General features: G+C 34.7%; 1 protein-coding gene and 1 pseudogene across 1 annotated transcript; both read left to right on the forward strand.

Moving 5' to 3' along the window:
- The first annotated feature begins 728 nt into the window (after positions 1 to 728).
- LOC127813261 (peroxidase 18-like) lies at positions 729 to 2,280 on the forward strand (annotated as a pseudogene).
- A 3,555-nt stretch (positions 2,281 to 5,835) lies between these two features.
- LOC127813256 (putative pentatricopeptide repeat-containing protein At3g25970) lies at positions 5,836 to 8,274 on the forward strand. Its single transcript, XM_052354146.1, has one exon. The coding sequence runs from the start codon at positions 6,042 to 6,044 to the stop codon at positions 8,199 to 8,201; it is 2,160 nt and encodes a 719-aa protein (XP_052210106.1). The 5' UTR covers positions 5,836 to 6,041; the 3' UTR covers positions 8,202 to 8,274.
- Positions 8,275 to 14,530: the final 6,256 nt, after the last annotated feature.

The following is a 14,530-nucleotide window of genomic DNA, read 5'->3' on the forward strand; positions in this document are numbered from 1 at the left end:
AAGCCAAACTCAGACAATCCGACCCACAACAATCAGGCACAGGCTCTCACAAAATTATTTGTGAATTCACTTCAATCCCCACAGACCAGCAACTTGGAACCATATAATTGAACCACTAGTTACATACTTGAACAACAATGAAAGAGCCTCACAAGGTTAGGTTCCATGCTACAGGGTGTCCATTTGAAACCATATAATACAAGTTGCGAGGTCACTAAGCAAGAACTTGTAAAAGATGAAATAAGAATCCAAAGCATCAATACCCAAATTATATCAGATTCAGACCCAGAAAACAAAATCAAAGAGATTAGGTTACCCGTGGGGGCACCGATCCTCGTGACACCAAAGCACACCATTGCCATTGCGATACAGAGATTGGGTTTTGGGTTTTTTTTTTTTTTTTATAACGCCCAATCATAAGTGCCCTCATTTATTGACCTTAAAATAAGGTGAATGAGGTAAATCGGAAAACTGGGTGACCCTAAGTTTCGATCTCAACAAGTATTGGGTTTGGATCAAAGAGAGAAAAGCTTTATACATTTAAAATTTGAACATATAAAAAAGCGATGATGTGTAAAATTTAATGAGTTGTTAAAATTTAATTGGCTGAGACAGCCTCTTGCGACAGCAGATCCAGACTCCCAACCACCAAACCCCATAAATTCAGTTTTAAATTCACAGATTCAGCATTGTGGCAATGCTCCCTGGCTTCAGCTCTCTCTCTCTCTCTCTCTCTCTCTCTCTAAATGTTAGATTTGAACCAATAAACACTCATGGAAACACCTCATTTTCAAAGCCTAATTCTTATTCTAATTGTTGTCTTCTGCACAAAGGCAGCTTCTGATTCTCCTCCTTCAGCCCTCTCCTTCGACTTCTACGCAGTTTCATGCCCATCTGCCGAGCTCATATGGTTAAGACCACAGTTCGGAAGCCCTCGATCCCTCTATTGATGTTATCTGTGAACCAATCACACGATCAAGACTAAGAGAAGTACCAAGACTAACAGAAAATAAAGAACATCTAACATCACAATGCGCGCACACACACAGAGTACATCGCGTATATGTGTTTGGATTTGAAAAAATTCTACTCACGGCAGAGATTTCACCTCTAATCAATCCACTAGAAATATGTATACATATTTACATAGGATTTACAGAGATAAATAAGACAACAGAAGACAAGAACTCTCTCTCGATCTCACGGTCACTCAAGAACAATACATCAATCAAAATACAGCGCTCACATGATAGACACAAGCGTTGTGATACCTACGGGAAAAAGAGATGGGAGGGTTTCTGCAGTTTCACGTGTGCGACCAAACATGATAGACACAAGCTTCTCAGTGGATCAAATGGCTAGCGTCTTCTCCTCCAAAGGCTTGTCTTTGGATGACCTTGTAACCCTCTCAGGTACAAGCATCGATCGTTACTGCTTGATATGTATAGTCATTATCATTATCATCGATGAGAATTGATCTGTAATCACTGCTCTTTGAATATGTAGGAGCCCACACCATTGGGTCGGCGCATTGCAGCGCGTTCAGCGACCGGTTCTGATTCGACTCCGAGGGCCGTCCGAGCCTCCTCGATGCATCTCTAGACAAAGCATACGCATCCCAGCTCATGAAACAGTGTCCACCAGCAGGAGCAAACCCGGCCATTACTGTCAACAACGACCCTGAAACGCCTCTCCTATTCGACAACCAATACTTCAAGGAGCTTCTCTCCCACAAGGGCCTCTTCCAGTCGGATTCTCTTCTGCTAAACGATGAGAGAACCAAGAAGAAAGTTGTGGAGTTCGCCAATGATGAAGCCAGCTTCTTTGATAGCTGGGCTCAGGCGTTCTTGAAGCTCACCACCATATTGGAGTTAAAGCAGATGGTGATGGGGAGATCAGACGGACTTGCTCTTCCATAAATGGTTGAATTAGATTTACCAGCTGTGGCACAAAGGATTAATTCTTGATTTTGTTATAGAGTATGATCTTGTGATTTTGATTGTATAAAAGGGAACCCATATCAGATCTCATGAATGCTTGACGAGTGGTGCCTTTGTGGAGCTTTGCTATGCTTAGGCAGTTTCTGTTTGGTTGTTCGGAAAGTAGTCATGGCAGTTTCTGTTTGGTTGTTCGGAAAGTAGTCATGGCAATAAATGGAGCCATAATGAGAGTAGACTCACACCAATTGATCAAAATTATATAATTGGATGAGTTTAGTACTAGTTTTTTCCTTTTTTTTTTCCTGAATTTAATTCAACTTATTTGGACTAGATTGGTATCGAGTTTAGGCTAAATTAGATATTGAGTTTGTCGTGAACTTATATAAACAATATGAAAGTGTTGTAATTTACTAATATGATATTCATGTTCTTTTGTTCTATTTATGTTTACTTTACTTTTCGTTTAGAAGGGATCGGAATTGATGTTCTATTTATGTTTACTTTCCTTTTCATTTAAAAAGGATCGGAATTGATATGCTGCCTGTATTTAACAATGTTATGCTATCCGACGCGACCCCTCTCCAACTCTTGTTGCTTGCTTTTCCCCATCTTCTACAACTCATCTCTTTTGGGGCCTGCATCGAGCAACATAATGTTGTCCGACGAGAGCAACATATCAACTTTTTAAAAAAGAATTTTATAAATGTTAATATTAGAGTGTGTAAATTTTAATTAATATAATTATTTATCATAAAAAGATTCATCATTTTTTACTCTACTTCATCTTAATTGTTATTTGAAAATATATTTTTCATAATATTTTAAATATATATATATATAATTTAGTGCCAATGTATTAATTATTTTAAGTTAATTCTATTATTGATTATAATTAATTTATCATATTAATTAATATTATTATAAGCATTAGCTTTAAATACTAATACTACCAATAATAATAAAATTAAAATAAGATAAAAGAGTCCTAAGCATTCCTAATTAATATTTATTGCATTAATAATTTGTATTTTGTTATTTGTATTAATAATTTAAATCTTTTAATTGCTTCGAAATAATAAATAGTAATAAAATTTTCCCTCAAAACTTGCATTAATGATTTGCATTTAATACTTATTGCATTAATAATTTACATTTTGTAATTTACATTAATAATTTAAATCTTTCAATTATTTTGAAATAATCTTTATATATATAAAAGTAGGATAGTCTTGAAAAAAGAAATTTTCTTCCAAAACTTGCATTAATGATTTGTAATTAATATTTATTACATTAATAATTTGCATTTTGTTATTTGTATTAATAATTTAAATCTTTCAATTGTTTTGAAATAATAAATAGTAATAAAATTTTCCCTCAAAACTTACATTAATAATTTGTATTTAGTACTTATTGCATTAATAATTTAAATCTTTCAATTGTTTTGAAATAATATGTACTAATTATTGTAAAATTAATAATAAATTTTAAATACACGAGTTTTTCAATGCTAATCATGGATTTTTCAATACATTATTATGTGAATATTAAATATTTAATTAATTCGTCAATCAATCAAAAATAAATACTATTTATGAGGAATATAAATAAACACTTAAAATATTAATTAAGTCACAGAAAATTATTCATTTATATAAAATTTTATCTTTATATAATATAATATAAATATTATATATTATAGTAGAATAGTATAATATATAGTAGAAAAGTATGCAAATATTTCTTCCTTCCAAAAATCTGTCAAACTATTTTTTACATCTAAAATTTGTATTAAACTTGCATGAATTTTTCAATGCTATTAATTAATTAAAAATAAATATTTTTTGTTAGATCTTCTTATCAATTAATCTGTCAATCAATCAAAAATAAATATTATTTATGAGAAATATGAATAGACATTTAAAGTATTAATTAAGTTTCAAAAAATTATTTATTAAATAAAATTTTATCTTTGTATAATATAATAATATATAATATATTATATTAAAGTATAATAGTTTGCAAATTTTTGTTCCCTCAAAAAATCTGCCAAGCTATTTTTTGCCTTTAAAATTTGTATTAAATTTGTATGGGTTTTATGAGAAATATTAATAGGCAACTTAAACTATTAATTAAGTCATAGAAAATTGTTCATTTATTTAAAATATTATTTTTATAACTTTATTCTATATATATTTATATAATACTAAAATATAATAGTAAAATAAAGTATTTTGTCAAGTGTTAATCAATAGTGAATTTTTTTCCTCAAAAACTTGTATTAAATTAAAGGTATTGATTAATTAATTATTAATTAATTTAATAATTATATTATACTCTTGAAAATGTGATATCTTAACAAATTCATAAAAAATTATTTAAGGTTGTCAAATGCTAGGGTTTTTCAATACTAATTAATATTTAAGGTATCACATTTTTAACACTATGGAAGAAATCAAAATTCTTATTTTTAAAATTTTGTTATTATTGAAAAAACTTATTCTTACTCATATTTAAGAGTTTTAATTTATATTTATAATTATAATATAATAAATAAAAAATAACGAACATCTTTGAGTGAATATATTATAGATTTTATAATATTTATTTATAAATAAATATAATATAATAAATAAAAAAAATTATAAGTATTTTGTTAAGTGACCTATTTAATGTGTTAATTATTCTTTAACACATTGAATGGCAATACATTGAATTAAAAATATTCTCCATTAGTATATTGAATAGTGAATAATTAATTAAACTTAAATTTTGATAAATAATTGAAGATTAAAAAAAATATAATTATCAATTCTGTTAAAATTATTTAAAATAAAAATTTATTTTTTTATTTTTAAATTAAATTCTCCTGTATATCACACACGTTCACCACTAGTTATTTATCATAAAAAGATTCATCATTTTTTATTCTACTTCATCTTAATTGTTATTTGAAAATATATTTTTCATAAGATTTTAAATATATATATATATAATTTAGTGCCAATGTATTAATTCTTTTGAATTAATTCTATTATTGATTATAATTAATTTATCATATTAATTAATATTATTATAAGCATTAGCTTTAAATACTAATACCACCTATCGACGTTTAATTTCAGCCGACCCCGATTCGTTTTTGGGTCGTGGTGAGTAAGTCCAAAGTGTTAAGAAGAGGAAAACAAAGATCTCGGACGTGAACCGACACCAGAATTTTTACATGGTTCGGTCAGAACAATACCTACTCCACGACCGCACTCTAATTATTCCTTCAAAATGGCAGTGTCTAATTATTCTCCGTGTCCTTCGTGATATCTATTGTCCTTATTTATACCGAGGGACTTTTTACAATTTTGATAACATATAAAAATATAAAGACTACATAATAGGAGACAAACAGTGCTTATTGTCTACACAAAATCGGGAATAGAATCCTCATTACGAGGGGCATGGGCTGTTGCAAGTAAAGTGAATTGTCTCTATCTCTGACTCCTCAGCAGCTTTACTACTTATGCGAGCCGATTGTTTTAGGCCAGCGACCTGAGTGGTACAGCGAACTAAGGGTTTTATAGCGAGCCCGTTAGTTGATTGTCGAGAGCTCGCTAAGGTTTTATCGGAAGCTCACAAGGTGCTCGCCTTACGGGCTTCGGGCTTCAGGATTCGGTGGTGTACGGACTTCATTTTGGCAGGGTTATTGGGGTTTTTGGAGCTCTAGGTGAATGGGCCGGTCCATTGGACTGAGACCGGCCCATAAAAGGGGTAATGCGGGAATGGCATATAACACTACCAATAATAATAAAATTAAAATAAGATAAAAGAGTCCTAAGCATTCCAAATGGGATACGGGTCGGGTAATGCCTTTTCGTGTGTACCCGTTTTATACATCACGTGACATTGGCTGGGTATTCAGAAAGCCCCAAACGCTTCTACGGCGGCTCGCTCCGTCACCGTCGTCGTCGTCCAGCACAACCTTCGGCGATCATGTAAACCGGAGTTGCAAAAAGTTAAACGTTTTTTTCTTTGTCCAACGAGAAGCAACTTTGCAGGAAATGGGTTATCATCTGATTGGCAAGAATACATGATTTTTTTAAGTGGGTCTTCATGGAGAATGCGCGTTCTCTCGTTGAAAGCTCTGTGGCCTCTTTGTACAAGGTTTCAGTAAGCCACGGTTGGGCAATCAAACGAGGAACCTTTGCTGATACTTATACTGCAAATATTATATTAAGAGGATACACGAAATGCAGAGATGTGGGTGTTGCACGCAAGTTGTTCGATGAACTTCCCAACAGAGATACTGTCACATGGAACTCAATGATCACTGGGTATGTAAGTTATAGAAATTTATGGAGTGCTTGGGAGCTTCTGAAAAGTATGAGAAGATGCGGATTTATGGTTGATGGGTATACATTTGGAAGCCTACTTAAGGGCGTTGCTTGTGAGGGCTGCATTGATCTGGGGCTGCAAGCACATTCGCTCGTTCTGAAGACAGGCCATGGGGAAAATGTTTATTCGGCAAGTGCTCTTTTGGACATGTATGCAAAGTGTGACAGAGTTCAAGATGCTTATTTAGTGTTCCAGGGCATGTCAGAACGTAACTCTGTCTCTTGGAATGCCTTGATTGCAGGGTTTGCAAAGGTGGGTGATCGCAAGACTGCATTTTTGTTACTGGACACTATGGAGCGAGAAGGAGTGAACCTTGATGATGGCACCTTTGCTCCCCTTTTAACATTGCTTGATGACGCTGAGTTTTGCAATCTAAATAAGCTTATCCATGCTAAAATCGTAAAGCATGGGCTCGCATTTGATAACACCTTATGCAATGCCTTAATTACTTCCCATTCAGACTCTGGATCCATTGAAGATGCCAAGCAAGTTTTTGAGAGTGCTACTGGCAACCAAGATTTAGTCACATGGAATTCCATGCTAGCAGCCTACCTAGCACATAACCAAGGAGGACATGCATTAGAAATCTTCCTAGAGATGCGAATACTTGGGTTTGAACCAGATATCTATACATATACTACTATGATAAGTGCTTGTTTTGAAGATGTGCATCAAAACCAAGGAAAATCGTTGCACGCTTTGGTAATTAAGAGGGGGTTGGAACAGTCAATACCAATCTCTAATTCGTTGATAGCTATGTATCTTAAATCAAGTAGGAAATATTTGGAGGATGCAGTAGAAATATTTGAATCTATGAATGCAAAGGATAGCGTTTCCTGGAATTCAATTTTGACAGGCTTCTCACAATATGGGTTGAGTGAACACACCTTGAAGTTCTTTCGTCGAATGCAATTTGGCACCTTGCATCTTGACCATTTTGCCTTTTCTGCTGTCATTAGATCTTGCTCAGATTTGGCAACTCTCCAATTGGGTCAACAAGTCCATGCCTTAGCCCTAAAGTTAGGCTTCGAATCTAATGATTTTGTAGCTAGCTCCTTGATATGTATGTATTCCAAGTGTGGGATAGCTGAGGATGCTGCAAAGTCCTTTGAAGCGACCACTAAAGATAGTTCAATCACTTGGAACTCGATGATATTTGCGTATGCTCAACATGGGCAGGGTAAAGCTGCATTGGACCTGTTCTTCTTAATGAGGGATAGCAGAGTCAAACTGGATCATATAACTTTTGTTGCAGTTTTAACTGCATGTAGCCACATTGGTTTGGTGGAAGAAGGTTACAATATTCTAAAATCAATGGAATCTGTTTATGGAATTCCTCCCAGAATGGAGCATTATGCCTGTGGGGTTGATCTTTTCGGGCGGGCTAGACGATTGGAGGAAGCAAAAGCCTTGATTGAAGCAATGCCATTTGAACCAGATGCAACTGTCTGGAGAACTGTACTTGGTGCTTGTAGGATTTGTGGTGATATTGATATGGCAGCTCAAGCAGCAAGCTATTTGCTGGAATTAGAGCCCAAAGACCATTGTACTTATGTCCTCCTCTCTGACATGTATGGCAAATTTAATAGGTGGAATGAGAGAGCTGGTATAAAGAGGATGATGAGGGAGAGAGGAGTCAAGAAGCTACCCGGTTGGAGTTGGATAGAAGTTAACAACAAGGTGCATGCTTTTAATGCTGAGGATCATTCCCACCCCCATTGCAAGCAAATATATCAGGTGTTGGAAGAATTGGTGATTGAAATCAAGGATTTGGAGCATAATGCTTATGGAAAACATACTTGGGATTCGGATATTGTGTGGGGTGATGCTGTAATTCAAGATGTTCACGGACTGGTTTCATCATCTTATATGTTTTGATGAATGATTTTCATGCAAGAGACTGTTCTTGGTAGCAATGGCAAGGGCATTCCTTTGTGACCGAGAGGTTATAGGGGTTGAGTTGTGAAAACGACTTCTTTGTAAAAAAAAAAATAATAATAACAAAAAAGTTACATACAAATATAAGGGCTATTAGCACGAAAAAAATAAATTTTTTCGTATTTTTGTGATTTTATTCAAAAATTTCAGTTTTGACAATAAAGTTTCGATTTGATCAATTAGTTGCAATTTTATCCACGACCCGAATCTGATTTATCGACATCCAAAACCCGCTAATGTGATATGTCACCTAGCATTTTAAAACATTTTAAGTGAGCCTCACATGCACATGTGTAGAAAAATAGAAAAAAACTAAAATAATGTTAAATATATATTGTGTGTGTTATAGATATATTTACAAAGGAAGGCAGACAAAAAACGAGGACAACAACAAGCAACAATGTTGGGCTGGAGGTGGCGACTGATCTAAAAGTTGAAAGTGGCGATAGAGACCGATCTGGAAAAAGGCTGAATCTAGAAGCTTGATAGCCAATCGCTGACGTTGATGAGGCTGGCTTAAGAGACTGACAACCAGAGCAAGGCAGCGAGCAAAGAATGTCATTGGCCGACAAAAGTAGAGGGTCATCGATTGATTTCTGTGAGGTGGCCCTGAGCAGAAAGAAGCTCAAATCGGTGGTCGGTCCAGCTTCCAGATCGATCGTCGTCACCGTGAGCAAGAGCAAGCCCAATCAATCGTTGTCTCTAGCTTCTAGATTGATCGTTACCGTCACCGTTCGCCATTGTAGCCATCGCCATCGCCGTCCTCCGTGGTCACTATCATCGTTATTGTCCATATATATATGTTAAATATATATATTTAATATCATTTTTATTTTTATTTTTTTACACATGTGCATGTAAGATCGACTCAAAATATTTTAAAACGTCAGGTGACATATCATATCAACGGGTCATGGATGCCTCTCGAATCGGATCCGAATTATGGATAAAATTGCAACCAATTGATTAAATCGGGACTTTATTATCAAAATTAAAACTTTTAAATAAAATCGTAAAAACGCGAAAAGGTTTACATTTTTCATGCTAATAGGCCAAATTTATACGTATATGTGGGGTTCTCTCAAAATATTTTAAAATATCAGGTGACATGCCACTTTAGCGAGTCTTGGACACTGATGAATCGAATTCGGATCATGGATAAAATTACAACTAATTGATTAAATCGAGATTTTATTGTCAAAATTAAAATTTTTAAATAAAAACATAAAAATGTATAAAAAGTTTAAATTTTTCATAGGCCTAAATATAACCATGACTCGCAAGTTTGCAACCAAGAGCCTAAATTATTATCCTTTTCCTCAATGATTTTGGATTAGTTGTGTGTTTAAGAGATATAACTCTATATAAATAGATATAATTATTTTTTAAAAGTTGTAATTATTTATAAAGAGATATTTCTTTTGATTTAAATTAAGAGATGTTTTTTTCATGTTCCAGGAACATGACTATTTACAAAAAGACACAATTGTTATAAAGCACTGCATCCTTTGATTTAAACAGAAGAGATATAGCTTGTAGAGAAATAGATATGTTTATTCATTTATTATAAATAGGTAAATCCATATTAATAAAATAACAACTCTTCATTTGTTATTTTCACCTCCTTCTCTCAAAGTATATCGAGTTGCTTTAAAGAAAAATTCTGACGGCCCGCCTCCCAAATTCTTTCCGTGCACAAAGAGAATTCGTGAGAATGTCATTACTTAAATAATATTGTATAATAAACTAAGATCCACATACAACCTTTTTTAGAAACCACAACTTTTTTACATTACACAACACTTCATAATTGGCTTTGCATAATCGTTCACAACAGGAGCCCACCTAGGTTTACATAGCATATACCTAACCCAAAAACATAAAAAACATGATTCTGACCAACACACAACACCCAGGACCTGGATTCAGGCTCTGTACTTGCTATCGTGGCTCGATCATTTGAACCCAACTTCGTTGAACGTGCCTACCAACTCAGACAAATCTCTGACCTGGAATGATAGAAAGCAAACGTGAGTCACAAGACTCAGCAAACCCTAGAAATAAAGACTGTAGGCTAAAGACAGAACTCTTCCCATAACATCTTATGCAATTCGTGTCAATGCAACGTCATACCATGCCATGTCCAATGTCTGTCTTATCTCTAAATGCATAAACATGTAGAAAACTTCACATAAACGATCCTTGGGGTTGGCGTCCAAATCCAACATACAAACCTATTAATAACTCACAATGGGCTATCATAACATCAATCATAACCTGCTATTACCCTCTCATTCATCTATTAGCTCTTCCTTCCATACCATGCATTTTCATGTCACTCATCATATCATTCCATCTTCCCCATTTCTCATCATAACATAACATCATAACCTGCTGCGATTATGGGCCACTTCCACGGCATACGTTCCATGATGGGCCACACTAACCTGTGGTCCACTGCCACGGCATACGATTCGTGGTGGGCGCCACCCATCACCCATACTCATCACTTAAAATCGCATATTCTCACCATGCAATGCAACAAATAAGAAATACAATGGCTTTTGCAGCATAAACATGATGGCAAGGCCCCCATAAACCAAGCATCAGGGTCATGCTACATCCACATAGGAATTCACACATGGAACATGCTCTAAATGCACTGGCTCACTTAAGGAACCCAAGTTGGCTCTTAGACCAACCGAATCATGCAAATGCTCACACATCCAATCACACACAAAGCATGTCCCCCAAATGAATGCAACCCAATCCCCTACAGCACACACATCATGCTATGCGCAAGCCAAGTCAGGAATCTAGCAATACCAACTCTTCTCGCCCATCTAGCGCTTATCGTAACAGCTGATAACTAGAGCTCATACATCTAGCCATCAACTGTTACGACCCACGGTCGACAGTTAGTGACTTTGTACCTGATACCCTTAAGACACACATGGTTATCATTAAACTCAAGATTTCATGAACTCCCCTCATGGCTCATCATGCACTTGTGACACAATCATCAATATACCATTCTTCTTCTCATCTCTTATCATGTTAATTAACCATCCACTTTTCCCATTATATCCCTTAACATAACCCAATAAACCATACCAACTCTTCTAAGAACCTAGCCCATCAGATTCAGCATCATTCCCAAGAAAAGCGAAGTGGTACAAAGCCCCGTGACGGACGAAATGAAAGACACCAAGACATCACTACTTAATTCATTCCATTAGCAATAAACCCATTAATAAAGTATAAGTCGTAGGGTGATTGCCATGCGGATTATTGTTATTAATGAGTAAAATCGAGTCACGGTAAGAGAGGGGTAAAATACTAGAAACTATGGAGACTCAAGTAAGAACTAAAAAATTTAGAGTGAGGGTTAGGAGCTTGCCTTTACTTGGCCGATTCTTGCATCTCATGTGCTCCTGGTGTGAAGTAAAGCGTTCTATAGAAAATAACAAGATAACGGCTCAAATTAATTAAATATAACCGTATAATCCACATAATCTAGTCGTGAAAAATCCATAATTCAAACATACAATACTTTTACTAATTTTTACCCACTTACCTAAATATTTTAGACACCAGATAACCCTCATTTCCTTCATTTTTTTCCCATTTCTTCCTTTCTTTCGCTGCCATCTGCGCTTTCTCTTCTTCCTCTGTTTCCTCTTGCATTCTGCCCGATTTTGGGCTTCTGAAATGGTCAAAATTGGCTTTAAAATAAGGCAATACGAAACAACTTGACGAGCAAGGCAAATATGAGGTCTAGAGGCGGCCAATGGCTGCCGTGCAACCATCCCTCCTCTCCCGAAACGACGTTGTTTCGGGGGCCCTTTGCTAATAAAAATCAGCATTCTCTCCCTTAGCTCGCGGGCAAGCCCCGGCTCGATCCCGTGTCCCTCGCCTGACCACTCTCGCCCGCGACCGCCCACACCACACGAGTCCTTCATCAATATACTGCGCGCGTTTACTCTTAAGGTGACCCTAGTCGCGTTTCTGGAATTTACACTAACACCCCAGAATTTTCAAACATTTACACCCCTACAACTCATTCTTCCCTTATTTCACTTATACCCTAAAATTTTCAAAAATTCATTAATTTAATTTATTTATTCTTTCATTATTCTCATAAATACCCTCAAATAAAATTATTAATTACCTTAATTTCCTATTTCCTCAAAACAACATAAATTATTATTTTTCTTAAATCTCTAAATATTCAATAATAACCTCAACATTGGTATTAATAATTATTATTTAGCTCTAAATTTTGAGGTGTTACAAAAATCTTCAAAAATTATTAGTCGTAGATTTCCGTAATTTTGATATCTTTTAAGGGTGATTTAACATTAATCTTGCAGCAATTTTAGTTAGACACGTAACATTTTAAAGACAATAATTCGTCATGGTTAGGATCATATTATACAAAAAATTTCGTAATTATGTCTAACAATGTCTCCTCTTGATATCTTATTCCCATTGAACTTGTTTTAGGTTATATTTTTCTTCAACATGTAACAATATGTGACGTGGAAATAAGTAACGCTCGAGTTGTCAAACGTGTCAAGTTCACTAAGCTTATTTTTAAATTTTTTATTTAATGTATATATAAGCAGCAACTTGTGGCATTTTTTTTTTTTTTTGGTTATTTTTCTTAAAAAATGCTATGCATATGTCACTTGACCCGATTGGCATGTCTCGGGCATTCTTAATGCTCGTTTTGTATTGTTATGAAATTTTTAATGTCATGAAAATCACTTTTTAACAAATGACTTTGTAAAAATCATTGTTGGTAGCAAACCAACTTTTTTAATTTTGATAAATATGTCCATACCCCCTTCCCTCTCAAACAAATTTGTTGTGTCCCAATAATCGAAAGGAATAAGGCCAAGCATTGCGGAGAAGGTCAGAAACTACTGCAGAAGAGTCCTTCGGAAGAACCCCTTCAGAAAAGCTACATGTACTCCTGCTCGACCTTTATAAGAGCCCAAGTTCAGTACTCAAAGGGGGATCCCAACATCTATATTTTTCTCCCATTTTTCTTCAGAAATTTAGCCTTCTCTCCTTTCCTTACGATTATTTTCTTTTTGTTACTAACTTAAGCATCGGAGAGTCTTCACAGGAGAAAAATTTCACAAGCCTTCGAACTCTTATTTGTGTCCACAGTCCCTTCGAAAATACTGCACTCGTTCCTTCGGAATGACCACTCACAAGAGAAGACCAATATCCTTTGGAAGATTCCGCGAAGACCAAGCTCCTGAGGAAAACAAGATTATTCCAAAGGAATCACCATCGCCAGTTCATCCTAAGTTTCCTTTGAAAGCATCCTTCGGAAAAATCCTTTGAAAGAGTCCTTCGGGAGGAAATTTTCTAAGTCTCTTGTAAGCCTCCTACAACAGAAGACCTTTGGCCATCTAAAAGACCCATGCTTGCACGACTATACCTTTGGGAAGAAGCTTCGGGAATACCCTTCGGAATGATCGCACCATAAGGCCATTGCCCACTCGACCTTAGCTTATCAGAAGTAAGCCTTCATGAAATCCCTTCGGAATGAACCATTTGGGAGCGTCAAATTGCCACACCATCACCAACTAGACTAGAGCCTATTGTGAGCCAGCCTTCGGAAAGACCCTTCGAAAGCGTCATTCGAAAGGAATCCTTCGAAAGCCCACCTTAGTTTTGCAACCAATCTTCGATCGAGTCCCGAGGCCGACGGCATCCACAAGTATCCCACTACTAAAAATTTTAATTTTTATATTTTGACAACAACAAAATTCATATTCAAAGATTTGGGAAAAAGATTTTAAATTTAATATTATTTTTTTAAGTAAACAAAATTATAATAGTTAAGATTTCATATTAAAAAAATAATTAAAATTTATAAGACTCAAACTTAAAATGTTAAACTCGTCCACAATGCAAATTATAGGTAAATGAGAACCCAACTATAAATCTATTACTATTGAGGTCAAATTTATATTTTTGTACTTATATTTTTACGTTTTTTTTATAATTATTTAAACTTTTTTTTTGTTTCCATTATATCCATAAACCTAATTTTAAAGTCAATTTAACTTATATACTTTGATATTTTTTTATATGTTAACTTAAACTTTTTATTATTTAGATTACACACTTGAATATATATTTTTAAATTAATTTAATTTTTATACTTTTATGTATAAAAAAATAAAGTGAGATAATAAAATATACGTCATACTTTATTTATATCAAAATATAAGAGTTAAATTGATTCA

Source organism: Diospyros lotus, chromosome 11, assembly GCF_014633365.1.
Source record: "Diospyros lotus cultivar Yz01 chromosome 11, ASM1463336v1, whole genome shotgun sequence".
NCBI lineage: Eukaryota > Viridiplantae > Streptophyta > Magnoliopsida > Ericales > Ebenaceae > Diospyros > Diospyros lotus.

Bases quoted from the DNA above. Each gene is read 5' to 3' on its own strand.
- LOC127813256 (XM_052354146.1), top strand. From the start codon at position 6,042: ATGGAGAATGCGCGTTCTCTCGTTGAAAGCTCTGTGGCCTCTTTGTAC.